The 21,413-nt window shown below is 41.8% G+C and overlaps 1 protein-coding gene and 1 long non-coding RNA gene across 7 annotated transcripts; one reads left to right on the plus strand and one right to left on the minus strand.

The window, feature by feature from the left end:
- Positions 1–651: 651 nt before the first annotated feature.
- LOC113842798 (uncharacterized) lies at positions 652–4,755 on the minus strand. Of its 5 annotated transcripts, none has more exons than XR_011807662.1 (6): positions 4,435–4,755; positions 3,729–3,808; positions 2,406–2,681; positions 2,013–2,133; positions 1,100–1,298; positions 652–1,016 (listed from the first exon to the last, which is right to left on the minus strand). It is a non-coding gene; the product is annotated as an uncharacterized lncRNA (long non-coding RNA). The 5 variants fall into 5 exon arrangements; XR_011807659.1 differs by having other exon boundaries at positions 4,190–4,755; XR_011807661.1 differs by adding an exon at positions 1,657–1,753 and having other exon boundaries at positions 3,729–4,755.
- On the plus strand, positions 4,622–21,290 carry FH (fumarate hydratase). Of its 2 annotated transcripts, none has more exons than XM_027451813.3 (10): positions 4,622–4,941; positions 9,608–9,742; positions 10,524–10,634; positions 12,916–13,092; positions 14,091–14,273; positions 15,246–15,411; positions 17,251–17,454; positions 18,753–18,880; positions 20,213–20,366; positions 21,091–21,290. In XM_027451813.3, exons 1-10 carry the CDS (start codon positions 4,645–4,647, stop codon positions 21,231–21,233), a joined length of 1,698 nt encoding a protein of 565 aa, XP_027307614.1. In that variant the 5' UTR covers positions 4,622–4,644; the 3' UTR covers positions 21,234–21,290. The 2 variants fall into 2 exon arrangements, with proteins under 2 accessions (XP_027307614.1, XP_005024942.1); XM_005024885.6 differs by lacking the exon at positions 4,622–4,941 and adding an exon at positions 6,545–6,699.
- Positions 21,291–21,413: the final 123 nt, after the last annotated feature.

Consider the following 21,413-nt stretch of genomic DNA (forward strand, 5'->3'; position numbering starts at 1 on the left):
ACTGGGATTTGGGCGCATGGACAGCACATGGGGCTACGGGGAGAGGACATGTAGGAGTGAAAAAGGGCAATAAAAGCCTCCTGTTCAACAGCCATCAGGAGTCTGTGTCTTGCATCCCTTCAGCAACACAAAGATTTGGCTCCAGATCCAAAATGTCATGTATGTGGCAATTTTATTTATGGTAGCACACCCCTCCCCTCCCCTCCCCTCCCCTCCCCTCCCCTCCCCTCCCCTCCCCTCCCTCCCCTCCCTCCCCTCCCCTCCCTTCCCTCCCTCCCCTCCTCTCCACTCCCCTATGCTCCCCTCCCCTATGCTCCCTGTCCCTACACTCTGCTACACTCCCCTCCCCTATCCTACCCTACACTCCCCTTCACTACACTACCCTACATTACCCTATGCTCCCCTACCCTACGCTCTCCTACACTCCCCTCCCCTATCCTACCCTACACTCCCCTAAACTCCGCTCCCCTACACTACCCTATACTCTCCTACGCTCCCCTCCCCTCTAACACGCTACACTTCGCTAGGCTATGCTACACTACCCTATCCTACCCTCCCCATACCTCCCCTACACTATCTTCCCCTGCCCTCCCCTCCCCTCCCTGTCCCTCCCCTCCCCTCCAATTCCCTCCCCACCCCTCCATTCCTTTTATTCCCTCCCCTTCCCTCCCCTCCCCTCTTGTCTTCTTCTCTCCTCTTTTCTTTCTTTCAGGTATCTTCAGATCGCTTCAGCCGTTCTCATAGCTCCTATCCCTGGCTGATTCACGGGAACCCAGCAGCAGCAACCAGAAGCGCTCCAGCTGCTGTGTCACTGGGCGAGCAACAGTCTCCAACTGGGAATCGCTGACTTTGTTCCGTGGCTCGGACAGGTGCCTTGCAGTTCCAGCGTGGCCTGGACGTGTCCTCTTGCTGTGTCCCCACCTACAGCGCAGTTCTGCTTAGAAGCAGCAGCAGGCTTTTGAAGATGTCCCACTCCTTCCATTTTCAGTGGTTTAGCTTGGCTAGCCGGGTGGTGTCTGTCAACAGAAGACAGCAAAGAGATTTGGGTTAGAAACAGCTAACTGAGTAGTTCCTTTGCACAAGGGCAAGGAAGATTTACCCCTTCCTAATGGAGACTGCAGTGTCAGAGAGAACGACAGGTCCTTCCGAGAGCTTGGAAATATCCCTTGGGGATGCTGAGTCCAGAGGAAATCTGTCTAAAGTACACCGTGGAATCACTCTGGTTTACTTCCGAGCAGAACAGAAGCATGTGTCCGATACGGCTTCAGCTGGCTGCAGTGTTCTTCTTCACCTCACACCTAAAGTAAGATAAGAGGTCTCAATGCAGATGGAAAGATTGAGAAATAGAGAAATCCCTGATGCGCTTTGAGAACTTCTAAGAACTGAGAACTACATCAATCCAATGGCGTAACATTAAGGATCGCTTAGAAAAGTAAACGTTCAAAACAAGGAAAGGAGAAGAACAAGTAAGCTTTCTTAAAGCATCTATTCTATTGCAAGGATCTTTAAATAAGTAAATAAGTAATGAAATATAGACGCAGAGAGATAGATAGATAGATAGACAGAACCCTAAGAAACTGCTGCGCAGGTTAGCTTCTTGCTCTCTTTTCTCAAAGTCCCAGTGAATACAGCATCTGTGTGCGTTACAAGCATTACCCTCAGTCCACCACAGGTACACACGAGAGGACAGCCTGCAGGTTGCGGAGGCAAAGAAACTGCTCTGGCTGGATGTGAAGAGCCACGACAGAAGTTGCTGTCAGGCAAAAGATACACAGAGGGGATGGATGAAAAACACGGAGTGTGCTTCCGACCTTCACAACTGCTAAGCAAGTGGAGATGAGGGTGTGGAAGAAGCAAATCAGCTGCTGATCGAGAAGCAGCCTGAAGATTGCCCTTAAGCAGGGCCTTGCATTCTTCGTTTTTAGAGCATTGCTTGCCTTCAAGTGCACGATCAGGATTTTATTAACTTTCTCCCACTACAGAACTGCACCCGATTCCTTCACAAAACTTACGGGGGGGAATTGGAAGTCTTGGTCTGCATTCTCTCTTGCCTTCTTCATCTCAATTCTCTTTTGGCCTGTGAAGCTTTTCGGATCAGAGGAGAAGATCCGCTGTAACACGGAGTTTTGGATACTGCAAAGGAAACGAAGAATCGTACTGACAACTCTTGTCAACCTCACCTGCAACCATCACAGAAAAGAATAGCGAAAGAACCCCGCTTTCTCATGGGAAGCATAAATTTGAGCATAGGTGTCCTCTAGCTGAAGCGAGGTGAAGCAGGTTCCAAACAAGGGGAAGGAGCACACCCAGAAGCATTTCCATAAAGCTGTGTTTTCAGACAAATGGTCTAAAGACTTAGATTTTCTTACAAGTGAAGAATGAAACAAGAAAGAAACGAAAATTACCTGGACATCCAGTTTTCCTCTAGCTTGCTTTGCTTCTTTCCGAATCTGAGTCTGGAGTGACAGTCAGGGAGCAGCGTTGTGCAGAAAAGCCAAAGCCTCCCCAGCTTGTTGTACCTTCATCAACAAGGCCTTTGACACTGCCGCCTCCTCAGCAACATCAGCAATTTCCTAGGAAAGCTGGTGTCCACCAGGTCAAACAGGAACGGGAAACCCCTCTTGCCACAGCTTCGCACTCCCACCAGAGTTGGCAGGACAGGCCGATGGACAGAGAAGGGTCTGTAAGAGTGTTAGAAAACAGACTTGAAACAGATTTCCGCCAACCCAGGACAAATTCCTTGCTCATCCCTTCCAACTGAACTCGAAGTAGAAGGAGGTGATCCCAAGCTGCACTCCTGACATCTATGCTGCAAAGTCATCGAATGTGACATGTTACTGTACCAGCCATGTTATGAACAGAAACAGGACTTTGAGGTTATGCTGTCTGATTCGAATGAAGCTCAAAGAGTTAGTCCTTCGGTATGTTTTTGTCTGCAAGTGTTTTCACTGTCTCCCAGACAATGTCTCCAGCAAGCTAGCTGCTTGTTTCATTTGTTCTGTGCTGTTTTGTTTTCTCAGGAAGGATTCTTAGAGAAATGAGATTAAAGTGATCATCTTGTATGTCCATCCATCCCTCCCTGCCCTTCGCTTGTCCAGAGCTTTTACCTTGTCCAGCAGCTTGAATGAACTCGCTCCTAGGCGCAGTTGTGTCCAAGCCATTCTGTTGCTAGGCGTGTTGTGCAAACAGACAGCTAAGTGGTGGCGAGAGGTCACACTGTCTGCAGTGTGACCTCAGCGCTTACCAAGCAGTAGGGAATACACAGAGAAGGGCCTTAGGAAAACTTCAAGCCCCACATACATTTGAGGTGGAAACCATGTTTCCCAAGATAACACTGGGCACAACGCCATCATCAAAATGTGTTCATTTCTTGGTTCATCCAACTCCTAGGTTTGAGGTTGAATACGTTTCTGTCTTGGCTTAAAGCACTCTTCCAACCTCTCTTTCCAGTTCCTATGATTTCCTGCAATAGCTAATCCCACTTTTCCTTTTGACAATCTCCCAGCCTCTTCTTTTTTACCTCTCCCCAAGAAACTTAGAACTGCTCTCTTCATACTTGACAACTAGATATGGAGCTGTATCAGCCAGAAGGAAGTTTCCTTCACACTTGCTGCTGCTTACGCTACCTGGGCTCTTACCTTTACTCTTACTCGCCCTTCCTACATTAGCACAAAGAAAGCTGCTTTGGAGATCTGATGTCTTGTTTTCCAGAAACTACCCTGAATCACCTTTACAAGAGCTGTCCCACGCTGCGAGCATACGTCTTGCAGTCTGGCCAGATATTTGCCTTCCAAGTCAATAACCAAATCTGTCAAGTTAAGAGCATGGAATTAACGGAGAGGAAATCCTTTTATTTGTTTGTTTGTTTGTTTATTTTCCTAGACCGAGTAGGGATGAATTGTGGGGAAGAAGCAAAACTCTGGTGAAAAATGAAATGAAAAATGTTAAGGTCAGGCAGCTTGCCCACTGCAAGTGCTAGCCTGAAAGCAGATGGAGTGCATCTTCATACACCACAGCCTGAGACACTACTCGACAGGCCAGCCCATGTGAGGAAGTACATTGCTGTCCTGAATTTGAACGTGACAGGGGGACTCCTAAGCCTCTTGTTTATGCTTAACAAAACAAAACACAAAACAAAACAAAACAAAAAACACGCACTTTTTTCCTCAGCCATCAACAAAACACTTACAGAAGGGCATGGGCCCTCTCTGTGCACCTCAAGGGGAGATGCACAAATCCTCACGTGGTTTCATCACACCCAGCACCCTTCTCTGTCCCTCCCAGCAGCTGTTCCCAAAGTGCTGTGGTGACATCATTCAGCTCTGTTTCTGAAGTCATCACCGCAGGCGCCTCGCAATGACAGCACAACACTCCCTGTAGCTAATGCGTATGTCTCAGAAACAGCTAGAGAAGTACCACTATGCCCAAACTGACTTTCATTAGAGTAGATCCCAAATTATTCTCTGCTCCCCTACGTCTGCGAAAGGTGTGGGATAAATCTGTTCCACAGATTTATCCACAGAGGAGCGGCTGCCTGTTCCACAGGCAGCAGCTCCTCAAGCACTGCTCCCACACGGCTCCGTCCCACGGGCTCCATCCATCCATCCATCCCCCAGGAGCAAACTGCTCCAGCACGGGTCCCCCATGGCTGGGCGGCAGCTCCCCCCAGACCCCCTGCTCCTGCGGGGGCTCCTCTCCACGGGCAGCAGCTCCGCCAGCCCCAACCCCCCACAGCAGGGCTCCTCCTTCCTCCTGACGCCCGTCCGGGGCGTTTCTGTCCCCACCTACCGCCCCCCGCCCCCGGCCGGCAGGATGCAGCGCTCCCTGCACGCCGCCCGCCTCCTGGGCGCCTCAGCCGCGCTCCGCTCCCCGCTGCCGCCCTCCTGTCCGCCCGCCTCCGCCGCCGCCTCCCGCTGGGGGCCGCCGCCGCGGGCCGCCATGGTGAGCACCGGGCGGGGACGGGGGGGGGGAGCGCGGTGACCTCCAGCCGCCGCCGCCGGCTGCCCGCAGCATGGCCCCGCCCCCCCGCCTCAGGCGGGCACTGCCGCGGCCTTGAGCAAAAGGGGGGTTTCGCCCCAAAAAGGGGTTAAGGGGGGGGGGTTCGTCAGAGCCCCTGCGGCTTCCGCGGATAAAAAATGAGAATAAAAATTCGGGGCGGTTTCTGAGGGCTCTGTGGAAATAAAAATAAATTCGGGTGCTTTCTGAGAATTCTTAAGATATGAGCAGGAAAAAGATGTGTTTTCGCAAAGATGGGAGAAATCTGGGTTGCCCAGGGAGGTGGTGGAGTCACCGTCCCTGGGGGTGTTCAAGGAGAGGTTGGACGTGGTGCTTGGGGACATGGGTTAGTGGGTGACACTGGTGGGAGGGGGGTGGTTGGAGCAGGTGGTCTCAGAGGTCTCTTCCCACCTTAATAATTCGGTGATTCTGTGATCTGTGACCTCCGAAATGCACCCTACACCATTAAGCACAATCAGTTGACCATGGGGCTGAAACACTGGGGGGATGTGCTTATGGCATGCTGCTCAGTATAAAACCCAGATACTCAAAAGCTACCTTGGGTCTCTATATTAACAGCTAGGATGCTGCATGAAGCCTCAGTCTTGGGTGCACCCCTGTGGTTTTGCCCCCAAAAATGAGGTAACTAAGGGCTGCCGGGTGAATTCTAGCAGAAAGTGCGGTGTTCAGGATTTGATGCTTGTAGTAAAATTTACTACAATGCTAGTTCCCACTGTGTCATGCTGATTGTGGGACAGAAAATAGCATAAGAAAAAAGGAAGCTCCCAAAACAAGCTGCATGCTGAGTGAAACGTGCCTGTATAGGAACCCTGGCTTCACAGCAGGTTGTGTAATTCACACACCGTTGGCCTGTTGGGTGTTTGCCTTTTTTAATCTTTCTGTTGTGACATCCTCTAAGAAGGAACTAGAGATCGTGGCCTTCGTTTGCTTGCTGAAGACCCCAAATTGTTAAAGGGCTGCAGGCTCACAGTCAGTGCAGGCGTTTCGAGCTTTGCCGGGCTGAAATGCGACCTGTCTGTGCTTAGGCATCGTTAGTTTTTGGGGGTTAAATAACAGCAGATGTCCCTCCATGAATCAGGAACTCCAAAAGACCTTGAATTCTTACAGGTAAGCTGTGTCTTTTTATTTCCAAAAATTAAAATGCTATCCATCTGCCAAAGGAGAGTTACGGAGTGCAAATTCCATTTTCTGCTGCTTCTTCAAGATCCCTTTTGACATGCTAAAAATTATTTGGACCGAAATACTTACATCCAGAAGTTGCCACATCCTTAAATCAGAACATAACTTTCCGCGGGAAGGATTATTGCAGCAAATATACTTTTACTTGAATTTCTCTGTCCTGTTACGGAGCAGTCGGTTCCAGCTGATGAGCTCCCTGCAGCAAGGCTTGTGTTTGCCTGGCTGTGTGAGCTTCGGACTGCGGGCTCTCGGGATTTGGGGGCGGGGTGGGGGGCAGAGCAATCCCTGGGCCTGTTAAAAATGAAAAGATTTGTTTATAAGGGATGGTCATTCTGTGCTGAGGGGTGTAGCCTGAGCGAGCACCAGTGGCTGTCTTTGCTCAAGGCAGAGACAGGGGAGGCTTGGCAGGGCCCTGCTGCTGTCCCACCGCTGTGCCCCGCGCTCCTCACTACGGGAATGGCTGCAGGAACAGCTCCACGACAGCTCCTAGAGCCGCTCAAGAGGGTGAATATGAGGGCGTTTCTTTACTGGGAGGGTGACAGAGCACTGGGACAGGCTGCCCAGAGAGGCTGTGGGGTCTTATTCTCTGGAGATAAGTCAAACCCTGCCTGGATGCCATCCCGCACAATGTGCTCTAGGTGATTGTGGTGGTTTTTCACTTAAAAATGCAGACAGCAAATTCTGCAAGCTGTTATGTTTGTCAGCCAGGCTGAAATCTGTAAGACACTAGTGCTGATTTCTGTGGTACCCCATGTACTTGCACAGATAGGGGCTTAACCCTGAGTAATGCCTGGGTGAATATCAGACAACGGTGGCCCTTGCCTGCCGGAGATCAAGAAGTGTTTGGACTATGTCCTCAGTCACATGGTCTGAATTTTGAGTAAACCTGTGAGGAGCAAGGATCAATGATCCTTGTGGGATCATTGAATCCAATCCCTTCCAACTTGGGATATTCTGTGATGATATTCTCTGTACAGTTTTGTTTGGTCTTGTGTCGTTTTTGCCTTCGTTTAAGACATCTGATGCTAATTATTGTTTGGTTTTGAGTACTCAGTATAGTTAAGTAATAGAATTTAGTTCAGTTACTTTAATACGGATGAAAAATATTACTTTGTTGGTTTTTTTTTCTTAGTGTTTCTTGTCCCTCTTAATCAGCAAATCACATTCAGCTTGCAGCAGCTTACCCCGTTAACTTCATGGGAGTCTGTAAATGTGTGTAATGAGGAATTGGGTAGGGAAATATATATATATATTTTTTTTTAATAACAGGATTTCATTGTTAAAAGGTTGTTGAACTAGGAAGTACTGACCTCTCCTGGCTCCTGTTTATCTCTGTTTCTCCATTGTTGACTCTGGAATTACGCAGGAGGAATCACTTGTGCAACTGCTAGCATTTTTTGTCTGGAAGGCGTATTGCTCTGTGCTAAGTTCAGTGTGCCTGTGGGGTCAGTGTCTGTGGGAGGTGAGGGGAGCAGGACAGCAATGCAAGAGCTAACCCTTGCTACTTGTGGTCTGGGTTGCAGTTTCTTTGGGGTCACACACAGCACTTGCTCTGCAGGAGAACCTCTTACGGCAGGGACGATGTCTGTTACGTGTTTGCTGGTGTACCCAACAGCAGGGCCTCTCTGGGAACACCGCTTAGGGCAGCAAAAACACCCGCCTGCCTCTGGCCATCCGCAGCGATGCGGAGCTGGGCAGGCTGCTGGAGAGCCTCTGCTGCTGCACACGCACACTGAGACCCACAAAACGAGGAGCAAGTAAAACTGGCCAAGAAACGGGAGGAACAGTACGGTGTTGTGATGTTCCTCTCGTTTTCTGGCCAGTTTTAAATTCAGCTTCCCCAGCATCACTTGGCAACTGTGGTGGTCTGCTCCTTGTGAGAACAAACGCTTGCTTTTGCTTGGCCTGAGCGTGGCTCCTGCTCTCCTAGCTGTGTGGCTTCTGCTTCTTGGACTGGAAGAGGCAGGCAGAGAGCAGCTAATACCTCTTGCCATTCTACCCATGCTTTTATTGACCTCGATTTTCCTTCAGTCCCCAAGTTGTCTCTCTTTTGAACTGCAGAGTTACTCTTCTTAAGAAAGCTGTTCCCCCCCCTTTGATCAGTCTCACTGCCTTTTCCTCAAGCAGTTTCCAGTAACACATTTTTTGAGATGAAAGTCATCAAATCTGCACAAAATTTTCAAAATATGATATAAATATATATATAAATAAATAAATAAATATATATATATATATATAAATATAAACTGCGATAGCACAGAGATGTTTCTTCCTCTGTCTGCTTTTCTTCCTAGCTCCTAACATTTGATTCTCTTCCTTCACCACATTACATCACTGACTCGGTGCTTGGTGTTATCCCAAGGACTCACACCTGAGGGTCATTGTCAGGCCAGAGCTCACCACTGTACACGTATACATCCTACCTATGAAGCTGGGATCTATGGTTCAAAATTCAGGAAGGCTTCTTCCCCTTCCTGAAGACTGTACAAGAAGGGAACCCCCTGTTGTGGGGAAGGGTGAACATCTTTCTCACAGCAAACTGGGGCTTTGCTGACAGAAATTTGGGGAGAAGAAGAGTAAAGCTGCTCTTACCTACTTCATGTCCAGTCCCATACGCTGTGGAGCTGCATATGAGTGTGACTGCGTTGTCATAAATGAACGAATTGTTTCTCTTTTTTTTAAAAAAAAAAAAAGTAAAAATTTACTCTTCAGCTGATGTACATCAGCTAAACTTAATTTACTTCTGGCTGTGTTAGCTGATAATGCATGCTAGGTGTATGTGTGATACATAAATCTTGCCTTATGTAAATATTGCACAAAATACACCTTTATGCAGTTTCTTCGCGTTGCTCAGCTACTTTGGTTAGGGAAACTGTCTTCTTGGTCTGTTGTATTTAAGGTGAGAATTACTGTCAGTAACTGGGTACTGGATTAGTTGCTCCCTTCCAGTACCTGCATTCTGTCACGTGTGCCGTGTGGATTTCAGGTAGGGTTTTGTTACACGCATGTTGCTGGGTGGATGCCATCTCCATTGCCATGCCCCTGTGTAAGTTTGTACATTCTGTAAATGTAAAATGAGTTGCCAAGGCTTCAAAAGAAATCGAGTCTTTATCAGCATGACTTGTGTCATACAGCTAGCAGCCGAAGTCCTAAGTCTTTCAGTGTTGGCTGTCACCAGCAGGTCTGCTAGGCTACATATGTGTAGTTGTGATTCTTTTAGTGAGACAGGTATTCACACTAGAAAAACATCTAAAATTTGAGAGTATAATTAGAAAAATACCTATGACCAGCTGTGTGCCTTTGTTATCTTTTTTCTCCTCATTGTGCATTTTTTCTTAACCATGTCTCCTTTCAAAATGGAGATGCTGTTTATTGGTATTTTAAATATACATTTTTTTTTTCTTTTTCACAGTCCACTCAAGAGTCTTTTAGGATAGAATATGATACTTTTGGTGAACTGAAGGTCCCAAGTGACAAATACTATGGTGCCCAGACTGTAAGATCTACAATGAATTTCAAGATCGGAGGCGTTTCAGAAAGGATGCCAGTAAGTAATTCGAGCCTGTGCTCGTTTATTCTCTTCCAGTATATTTCGTATGGGAGCGAATACGTTTTCTTAGTCTTTTGCTGGGAACTTGGGCAGTTAAAGATATTAATTTCATGGTAAGGTATTGTTCTGTGGTAGATTTAAAAAAAAAATAAATAATAATTAGATATCACTTTTGCATAATAAATTTATCCTGTTATTTATTTATTTTTTAAAGGGGTGAATAGGAGTCTTAGAGTTTCCTGAAGACCAAAGGCTATGGATGGAATAGTTCCCTGCATAATTACATTCACTCTAGTGTTATGTAGTTTGTTACTGAAGATGTTTGGTGTAGCATGGACTAATGTGAAGTTGCTTTTTCACTCGTGGCTGGGCCACAATGTTTGCATACGTTGTCATGCAAACTTAGAGCAAACTTTGTCATGCACTGGTTTTGCCTGTACTGAAACAAGCCAGTTTGCCTTCAAAAATTATATTTTAGAAACAGATCTAGTTCTTCTTTTCTGTAAATGTTAATGCCTGTGGTCTGTCTTGATACATGTAGCATAACTGGACTTGGAAGGAAAAGGTGAGAGATGTACAGCTTTCTGTACTACTTGGGTGAACGTTACTTACAATGGGAGCACAGGTCCTGACCTAGATGGCTCCTTGGTTGCTTGATGGACTATTGCTGTATTTAAAGTCAGGAGTTTGATTTAAAATTAGATCTGCAGTGTGGGTTTCTAGATGTCCTTTGTTGGAGAAAAAAACAAACATATTTAAACTCATTCTTGTGTCTCAGGTTCAAGTTATAAGGGCTTTTGGCATCTTGAAGAGAGCAGCAGCTGAAGTAAATCAAGATTATGGTCTTGACCCAAAGATTGCTAATGCTATCGTAAAGGCAGCAGACGAGGTAAGAATGAACTGTTGAAAATACTAGAACTGACATTGTATTTTTGGTTAGCTTTTCGTGGGAGTATTGTTTGAAGGCTGGGGGAAGACCTGTTGGGTTTCTCAAATAGTTCGAACAAAGCATTTATAATTAAACTCTGTTTTTCAGGCTCAGAAATCTTCTACTTAATGTTTTACTATTCTATGCTTTTAGACATTATAGAATACAATGTTCCAATGCATTTTGGTGTTTAAGTTATTTTAAAAAAATGTAATTTTTCCTCACTGTCAGGTCTGCTTACTTGCTTAGGGTCTTTGGGATGACTCTTACCAGATAAACAGTATCAAATTGTCTAGGAAGGGAATGGAATTTTGGGTCATTCAGCTAATGCGAAATCTGATGTGCAAGCAAAGCTTTTCCTCTGTGGAAGTCTCCAGTCTGTTAATCCATCACATCTCTGTAGCATGAAGACCATCTGCAGTCTGAATCGTTTCTCTGTTGCTGATCTGTTTCCTCTTCAGACTTAAGGTTACTAGTAAATCTGTGCTTTTTGAAGTATCACTTTTGTAGCTAAAGAGGATATGATGTGAGACATCTCCTCTTTCTCGGGATAAATGCCACCCAAATGCACAGAGTTATGAATGAACATAAACTGAGGTATGGTAATACCGTGTGTGCCGCTTTGCATAAATCAACAGATACGTTTAGCAAGAAGCATTGTGGCACAGAGCTTTGTTCTTCTTCAAAAGCTTTTGAGTATTTCAGTATTTGCAGAAGCCACGTCCTCTCTCCGCCATCTGTAGCACCATGAATCCCAAGCACCGGGAGCTTTGGAGAACTCCAGAATATGATTTCAGGAGGACTGCGAAGTAACATGAAAATCTGGAGGTTGTTACCCACCTCAGAGTTGTGACAACTGATCTCCTGGTTTGCATTCTGAGCTTTTCTCAGGTCGATATCCATGGGGGTGATACTTAAGAGCACAGATTTTGATTCAGTCGTAAACATACCTAGAAAAAAAACTCAAAACACATATAAGGTTCAACAGGGACTAAAAAATGTAGATCAAACAGGACAATATTCCTACCTGTTACTTTCTCTTGATCTAAGACAGCAGTTGTCACAGCTCACCTACAGAAGATGTAAGGTGATGTAGGCATTAGTAGTTGGTCAGGACCTTGTTCCCATGGGTAATCTGCAAGTCAATACATATGAATCTTTTTAGGCTTGTGTGATTCTCTTACCTGTTTATATGCTCCATTTGTCTATAACAAGTTCAGGTATGGTTTAGGTACAGTAAAGACAATCATGACTTCTTTTTAGGAACCTAAATTTAAAGCCATGTAGGCCCAGGGAAAACATGCCTTCCAGAAGGAAGATATTTAATTGCAGCAGCTCTTTTTGTTGATGCAGAATATGATGTCTGTAACATGTCTGGACCTTCCATATGTGAAGTTCATTTCTAGAGAAATGTCAGTGTTAATTATACAAATACCATGTGCTGCATGGGCATGCCCACTGGCCTTTGTCAAAAATACTTCTTCTGGGACACCATTTTCCATAGGGAAAGACTTTCTGAATGTCTCAAATTCATATTGTTGTGTAGTTGTTATCTGTTCGTGATGAAACTGTGCAGCTGTTGAACTTGATTTCCAAGGAGAAAGCAGGGCACCCATGCTGATGAGAAGGATAGAGAGACAGAAAACGGATGTTTCTGATACCCAAAAGGTGATCGTGAATCAGACACAACACTGAGTCAGTACCCTGAAGCGCTTTAAGTGCTGATTTAAAAACTACTTAATAGTTTCTAAACATCTCTCAGGGAAGGAAAATATCTTAACCTGAACAAATAACTATGGAAGGGAGAACCAGCAGTTGCTACCTCTGCTCCCACACAGGGAGATTAGAATCTGAATTGCTTTAAAATTTGGGAAGGAGGAAATGTTTTTGGACCTTTAAAATCATCTGCATCTTTTGGGGAAAGAGAATAGATAACCTAAAAGACCGTGTTTTAATTTTTTATTTCTATGACAATAAAAAAAGGAAATTAAATTGTATATTTCTGTGTGTTTCAGAACTTAGTGTCTTCAAAAAGCATAGCAAACATTTTTTTGCCCTTTAAATATTTAGTATAAACAACACCATCTCTTCTTAATTATTCTAGTGTAATTATACGTATAATTATTGTGAATTTATAAACATAATGGAAAACTATTTGAGTTACAACTATAAAATTCTCCATTTATGCTGCATATTATTTTTTCCCAGTATGACAGCTCTTTTCTCTCATTTTCTGTTATAGGTAGCTCAAGGAAAATTAAATGATCACTTTCCGCTGGTGGTGTGGCAGACTGGGTCTGGAACTCAAACCAACATGAATGTCAATGAAGTCATCAGCAACAGAGCCATTGAGATAATGGGAGGCAAGCTGGGGAGCAAAATCCCAGTACATCCAAACGATCATGTTAACAAAAGTCAGGTCATTATTCTCACATTATACTTCTTTTAATGCCAAAATTATTCTTTTTGAATTGTGAATTTCAAATTCTCTTATAGCCACTGCTTAGATAAATTTTGTATATGTTTAAATACAAATGCAAACATCTGGGAAAATATAAATATATGGAAAAGTGAGTTTTGTTTACAGCCTTGTTGACAAGTTTCCGTGTTAAATTAATGATTAAATCAACTTTGAAATGTTGCTCAATGACAATATGAATTTTTCAGATTAAAAACTCTGAACCTTACCTATGACAGATGAATTCATACAGGTTGTAGTGAGCAGAGGTGGCCTGGTGACAACCACTGTTCCTGCAGCCAGTTTTAAAGAAGCTAAATATAGATCCAGTTACTAGACACTGAATACATGTAGCTGCTGTCTCCCTACTACATTACATAAAGCATGTAGAAAAAATAATAAATTGGCTAAATGTCCTGTAATAATTGGCTAAATGTCCTGTAATTGGCAATATTTTTTCCCCAGGGATCTTAGTACATGTTTATTATACTTCACTCTTAATATTTTCTTCAGATTAGTTGAAGTTTGAGACAGTAAATTGCTTGCATCCCTTCCTGATCTTTTGTGCTTATTCAATGTCCTGGGAACTATGGAATTACCACTACCTAATCAGTGTGTTGAAGTCTTAAAGTCACCTACAGTTTCTTTAAAATCTTCCATCCACAGTACCAATTTATTTTTTTTGTCCCAGTTGTGTTATGAACAATCTATTTATGAGGGTATAGTTACTTTCTGTGGGTATGGTTACAAAAATTTGATTTTATTAGAGAGATGTTAGGCCGGAGTTCGGAAGATTTAATTATTTCTTCTGAGTGACTTGTGGAGCACCGCTAAGTTGCTTACTCTGTGCTTGATTTCTTCTCCTTTCTAAAATACAGAGAATAAAGCTGTACATGTAAATCTTACAGGTAGTATGGTTAGAAAAGTCTGTAAACAAATTTCTTGATATTCCTTCACAGAGTTCCAATGACACTTTCCCAACAGCAATGCATATTGCTGCTGCCCAGGAGGTTAACGAGGTGTTGTTACCCGGATTAAAGAAGCTTCAGAATGCACTTGAAGCAAAATCCAAAGAGTTTTCCCAAATCATAAAAATAGGACGCACTCATACACAAGATGCTGTTCCACTTACGCTTGGACAGGTAAAAAATAAATAAATAAAACATTTGTTTGGGGGTGAAAAAAAGTATTTTTGGGGAAACAGGCAAATTTGAAGAGACCTGAATTAGTTGATAGTTTAAGGTAAATTAAGGTGCTGGCTGAATCTCAGTCACAGTATTTTTATATTTTTTTGGAGTTTTCTGAATGCTGTACTCCTAATAACTGCACTGCAAATTTTCTTAAAATTTTCCATGCATGTTTTATGTCTAATGGTAGCAAGATATAAATGATTTCAAAATGATGTGTGATTACCAAGTAATGAAACACATTTCTTTTATACTGGCATCAGAAGGCACCAGGTAGATTTAGTCTGTAATCTGTAATCTTATATAAATGAGGTTTTGACAACATACAGAACTACTGAGTACAAAAGAACAAAAATCTTTGATCCTATATGATCAATATATGATCATGTATATATGACAAATCTTTGTTATTATATTGTCAAGAATGGCTTATATTACATTACTTGGTAAAATATTAATTTAAACTGAACTGATAAAAATCCATAGAAAATTTGTGGGTGTTTTTTTTAGTTAGTAAGAAGCCTACCTGTGCATTTCTTGGGGGAACTGAGAGTGAACAAAGCCCAGGAGCCATTTGCTAATTGTAACTAGAGACTTTGTTCATTTAATTTGAGATCTGATTGACCTTGGATTCAGATTCTACTAAGTATGTTACTGAGGTATAAGGCAAGAGAAAGAAGCATTGGATATAGATTTTTATGTACGTAGGTTGCTTTTATGTGTAATTGCTCCTGCTGTGTGAGCAGGCTTATAATAGATGTAAATTTTCCTTCTTAATGAGAATATCTTTGAGCATCTGGGTAAATTTCAGTTTCTTCTGGTTTTCAAGTAAATGAGCAGTGTTGTTAAAAATCTAAATAATTCTATTTGCTTATTCCTGTTTGTCTTCTTTGTGTTTTATTTTTCTTATGCTCCATTCTTCCAAAGGAATTTAGTGGCTACGTGCAACAAATTAAGTATGGTGTGGCTAGGATTGAATCAACCATGCCAAGGGTCTATCAGCTGGCAGCTGGAGGGACTGCAGTTGGTACCGGATTAAACACAAGAATTGGCTTTGCTGAGAAAGTTGCTGCTAAAGTGGCTGAACTGACGGGTGAGGACTGATATTTCAGAGTTACTGATAAAGCAGTATGTGGAAAACAATCAAATTCACACTAAAACTTTCAGTTTCCATGCTTTTCCAAGTTCTCAAATTGTATTTTAGTAGGAACCTTTCTGTTAATGTTATATGTTGTAAACCTTATACTGAGGATTTTGCATGCAATGTATTTTTCTAATTGTGCTCAGTGCAGTGAGACCTTGCAGTGAGACAGTGCAATAAACCTTACTGCCACCAGTAAGGTTTATTGGAGATGGGTTCTGTTTCAGACTTCTATTATTAGCCCAGCCATAATATGCCTGTCTTGATCTCTGCTTCTTTGACTCTCTTAATCTACAGTGACTTGCTGCAAAGGAGGGGGGGTTTATTTAACAAATAAAACCCTTCCAAAAACCACTTTCAAGTGAAAGAGTAAAAGTTAGCTGTCTGATTTCTGATGCTGGCTTTCAAGATCTTTGTAGATCTTGAAACTTAATTTACAGAGCTGCTGAGTGTTTTGATTGTAAACTTCTATGTATCTGTCTTAAAAATGCCCCCAAAATGAATGCGTACATCTTTCATGTAAACTTAATGTCTAAATATCTAAACATCTAAAACTGCTTATCAGCAGTATTTTTATGTTAATGGGTCTGTTCTTCACAACTTATTAGACGACCAAGATTTTCTTTTACCCTGATGGGGAAGAAGTAACATGATGAGCAGCAGCTGCTGAGAAGCAGTAAAGGGCTTGTTTTGGTGCTTTAAGAAGCCACGAGTGCTTTAGGAAGCTGTCCCATCTCACCCCTGGTTAAGTGTACCATACATGTGGGTTGTACAAGTTTAAAACAAGAGCAGACCATTTAAGTTCCTTGTTACATAGGAGGTTTCTTGGCAAAGGCAAAATAGAAAGTTTGGAATGATTCTGGCAACTGTGAGATGCAAAAGCCCATGCAAATGGAATGGGAGCCAGTGTTTGGTAGGAGCTGCAAAACACAGCACAACTTCTGCTGTTCCTGTAGCAAATGGGCTATCCTACTCTTGTTTGAATTGGTAAAGTAAGCTCAGACCAGTAATTTTGTGGCACAAGTCCAGCCCACAGTCAGTGTTCCTGCACACATCCTTACTAATAAAAATTCTGCTGAGAATTTTCTTCCAGGGGATGATCCTGAAGAAATTTTTTTGGTTGTGGAACTTAGCTGCAAATTGCAGCCTGAATTAACATAAATAGAGCTGTTGCTCCCCTACTTTTGCTGTTGACAGTAGTTTCAGGCATCTTAAGTCTTAGTTTTCCCATGTTCTGTCTGGTTTGTTGTTCCTTTGCAGAGCTGATGCTTGGATGCTTTTTTATTGTTTTCTTCCAGTAGCTAATTCTGTCGCAATTACTTTTTATTTGTCCTAATGTCTGCACTGTGCTGCAAAAACCTCTATTTTCATAGCTGGGAGAAAACATCCTTAAAATTGATGATTTTAAAAAACTACCTTGATTTAAGAGAAGAAATGCACAGGTTTGGGCTAACCTGCAAGAGATTATTGACATTTATATTGTGGTGGAAAGCAAACTGCTGTGTTGCTTTGTGTGCAACGCAGTATGGAAGTTTGACATTCATAATTTTGCTGTGGGTTGATGCTCAAATGTCATGCTTTTCTGTATTTTAGTGCCTTTTATTAATGCCTTTTGTATTGAAGTGAATCACTTTAAGAGATAGGTTTGTGAGGAAATGTCCAGAGAAGAAAAAAGGTAGCCTACAGTATTGTCAATACAATTTTATGTTAAGCTAATTAAGTGCTAGATCATCTGCTTTATGTCTGCATGGAAGTGTCTCACCGGTTTCATATTTCCCACCCTCTCTGTAGGTTTGCCTTTTGTCACTGCTCCAAATAAATTTGAAGCCCTCGCAGCTCACGATGCTCTAGTTGAACTCAGCGGAGCTATGAACACAGTGGCATGCAGTCTGATGAAAATTGCTAACGATATTCGTTTCCTGGGTTCTGGACCACGCTCTGGTCTAGGAGAACTCATCCTGCCTGAAAATGAACCAGGAAGCAGTATCATGCCAGGTACAGAGGAAACACACAGAGAAAAATCAGAGAAAAATTGTCTTTTGTTGTTGTTGTTGTTTTGGAGCTTACCAAAGGTCCAGAAAGATACTTAACCAAACACCCCCACAAATGTTAGTAAGTCCACTTTTCAACACTTCTGTCAGTTTTTCTTCTCCTTTATTTCACCAGAACTGTGCTCATAAAAATACTTGCATAGCTGTGTGTTGGCAAGTATATGAAAGTGAGTAGTATCTGTAAACATGTAGTATATTAAAACAAACATACTTCTCAAAACCTTCTTTTAGAATTGCAAGATCACTACTATTTTTATGTAAAGATTTTATGAAACAAGCTTTACATGGTCTAACCTAATAATTATAGCATCTACTAGTTGAGGATGGATTGTATTAGCAATACCATGATGTATATTGTCTTTACTTCCTAACTATTAATTATGCACTCACATTTTCCTTTGCTGCAATGATCCCATTCTATGGGAGGATAAGAAAGTATAATATAATATTCTTTCTCCTAAAAAGTTTGTATATATGGCTATTGTACATCTAAAACTGTTCTAAGCATGTTCTTGTATGATAAATTATGAAAGAAACAAGTTGTGGGTATGTCTTGCTTTAAAGAAGCAGGTAATGAATGTTCTTATTAGGATTAATTCCATAAATGAAATCAACTGTGAAACTTTCTCGTCACGGATACTTGAATTTTGTTTTGTTTTGTTTTATTTTCCTGACAAAGTAAACATCATGTAATAGTTTTGTTACAAAATACTTTTAACAAACTAGTGAACCTTTTTAAAGTTGACTCAGACTTGGTACTGATTTACCAGAAGCATCTACCTATTCGAATAAAGATAGATGATAATCTCGTAACTATTAAGAGCTGTGGTAAGCGACAGCTGCTTAGTTCATGCATATTTAATCCAGTTCTCAAGGCTTGGTCGATTGCTAAAGCAGCCACTGGTGTTGGCCTTTTTGAAAACTTTATATTCCACAAATCTTTCTTCCCTTTCAAAACAAGAGAATATGACTGAAGGTTTTACATGTTTCAGAGAATGGGAAATTAATTAAGACCAGCGAGCTTTGTTTGAAGTTTATAAGGCATAAGAAATCCTAGCTGGATTACTGCAACAGTATTTAACAGAATTTAACATCCTTTATGAATTTTTTGAGGTGAACATAGGAGTAAGACGTTACCTCCTACAAAATACCTTCTGTTCAACGTGATTTGGTAAATGAGGGAACAAATGATTTATTTATTTATTGTCTTATTCCTTGGTAACCATCTTCTCTCCCAAACAGGAAAAGTGAATCCTACCCAGTGCGAAGCAGTAACCATGGTGGCAGCCCAAGTTATGGGAAATCATGTTGCTGTTACTGTAGGAGGTAGCAATGGACATTTTGAACTGAATGTTTTTAAGCCCATGATGGTAAGTTCAAAAAGTTGTAAAATATGTGGGACTCCTGAAGTCATCATTTATTCAGTCAGTTAACTAGGGAAAACGCTTAGTGAATTTTTGGTCAATATAAGCACTGGAGAATCTGATAAAAAGTGAGAATAAATTTTATTCTTTTGTATGGTAATTACTTGTTATTTTGACAGGGAACTGACAGTCTTTTTTTATGAACCTAAGTTATGCTGATAAGCATTTATCTTAAAAATGCATGTTCATTGGTCAAAGGAAGCAGGGAGAGAGGACCACAGTCTGAGACAAACTTTTGTTCAAAGTCAGAGAGAATTTAGTATTTTAGCTAAAAATTAGGACTTTCTTGTTTTATACACAGAAACTACCTCTTACTAGTATCTGTTACATGCTGTTACCAAAGCATTATATGCTTTTGGCAAGTACTAGGTAGAATTGTAAATTATTAGTCTTAGATGTCACTTCTACAGATGTCAGTTCTACAGATGAAGGTGGATTGTGGAAAAGATCCTAATATTATATATATATCAAAATCAAAAATTTTGATTTTCCTGTCTTTTTGTTAGAGATTGGAGTCATGAGGGAAGCGGTATGTCTTGTGTTATTTTTTACACTACCTATACTGTCTGGTAATACTTTTTTTTTTTTTTTAAGTACATTAGAAAGTATTGAAAGAAAATTTAAATTTTATAATCAGCATGTTTTTTTTCTTCTTAATTATTTGTTTAGGGTACTGTTCCCCCTCCCCTTGCCATTTGAACAAAGTCTTAAGCATATAAGTTTCCATACTAGTTTCCTGGTTTTGACAGCCCCATACCCTGACCCACACCCTCAAAAAATGGTATCAGAACATAAGTTCTGATAGAAACAGACACCCCTCAACATGAGGAAAAAAAAAAAAAAAAAAAAGCTGGTATGTTATGGATTGTCAAAGCAGACGGCTAATGCCAGATACTATTGTACACTTTATTTTAGAATGTCTTCTTTTGATTGGTACTGGGGGGTGTGGGAGAGAAAATGACCTTGAATTAAATTCCTTTACATATTTTTTAGTTGGCATTTGTGAACTGTTGTAACAAAATGTCTGTACATACTGTGGTCTTGTTTGGGCAAGAGTTCTTCATCTCTTACATGATTTTCACAAAATTCCTTTAAATGGGAGCGGCTGAACTTAGCCTGCAGAGGGAAGAGGGTGTGTTATTTTATGTACTACTTCTCTGCAAATTAGAAGCAAGTTTTGGGGGAAAGAGAAGCATTGGTTATGAGCAAATGTGCCTGACTGTGCAACTATTAATTTATGAATGTAATAATTGGTACTTTTTTTTTCTTCTGTGTTAGATTAAAAATGTTTTAAACTCTGCAAGACTTCTCGGAGATGTTTGCGTGTCTTTCACTGACAACTGTGTAGTGGGAATCCAAGCCAATACTGACAGGATCAACAAACTAATGAGTGAATCTCTGATGTTGGTAACAGCACTTAACCCACATATAGGTAGGTTTAAAGCTTGGAAACTTCCCCCCAAAATATTTTGAAATATTTCACTGTAACGTTGTTTTGCATGCATTATTTGTATCACCACAGTGTTTAGGAACCAAGTTCTGGGCCAGGCCAAGAGTTAAGTCTTTAAAAGACATTTAGATGTAGAGCTTAGGGATATGGTTTAGTGGGGACTGTTAGTGTTAGGTCAGAGGTTGGACTCGATGATCTTGAGGTCTCTTCCAACCTAGAAATTCTGTGATTCTGTGTGATTAATTTACTTTAATGTCACAAGTTACTATTACTGGTGAAAAAGATATGCCCTGCTTGAATAGCAGTGCATTAAAGAAATGATTCTGAACAGAAACCAAGGAAAGGAGATTGAGAGAATTTCTATACCTGTTGTCCCAATTTGACCTCTAATAATAATGAAAAGTGAAAGATTACAGTCTGAGATTTTATTTTAAAGAAGAAAGTCACATAAAATGTTTATGTAAATGCATTGAGGCCTGTTGAAGATACCTACATTAGGAGATTGACTTTAAGACCTACACAAAGATCAATTTAATTAAGGAGTATAATACATCTAGTGGATGTATTTCTGCAAATCGAGACGTTTAGTAATAGCAATACTTAGCAAATTTATTTTTTAAGATGAAGCGTTCTACTTTTTCCTCATGACTGAAGGAAATGTTGTGAAACTGCGAGTGGCTGAACTCTTCGTGTGGGTTTGTTGCAGGGTACGACAAAGCAGCCAAGATTGCCAAGACGGCGCACAAGGAGGGGACGACGCTGAAAGAAGCCGCCGTAAAGCTGGGCTTCCTCACATCCGAGCAGTTTGACCAGTGGGTCAAGCCCAAGGACATGCTGGGGCCCCAGTAACCGCCTGAAAATCGACGTGTTCTTAACTTAAAAGCGAATAAAACAAAGTGAATGTGATTTGATTAGTTTGGGCTCTCGTGTTTTTGTGGTGTGTATTGCTTTGGGCACATCTGGGTGTGCACTGAGGGGGATGAGGGCACAACCCCAAGGGATGGGTGATGGGGGCACCCCCTGACGGGA

The sequence above is a fragment of the Anas platyrhynchos genome, chromosome 2 (genome assembly GCF_047663525.1).
Source record: "Anas platyrhynchos isolate ZD024472 breed Pekin duck chromosome 2, IASCAAS_PekinDuck_T2T, whole genome shotgun sequence".
Lineage (NCBI taxonomy): Eukaryota > Metazoa > Chordata > Aves > Anseriformes > Anatidae > Anas > Anas platyrhynchos.

Coding starts and splice junctions, on each gene's coding strand:
- FH (XM_027451813.3), top strand. CDS start 4,645: ATGGCTGGGCGGCAGCTCCCCCCAGACCCCCTGCTCCTGCGGGGGCTC. Junction 15,412..17,250: donor TAAAGTGGCTGAACTGACGG/GTGAGGACTGAT, acceptor CCCTCTCTGTAG/GTTTGCCTTTTGTCACTGCT. Junction 18,881..20,212: donor ATGTTTTTAAGCCCATGATG/GTAAGTTCAAAA, acceptor CTTCTGTGTTAG/ATTAAAAATGTTTTAAACTC.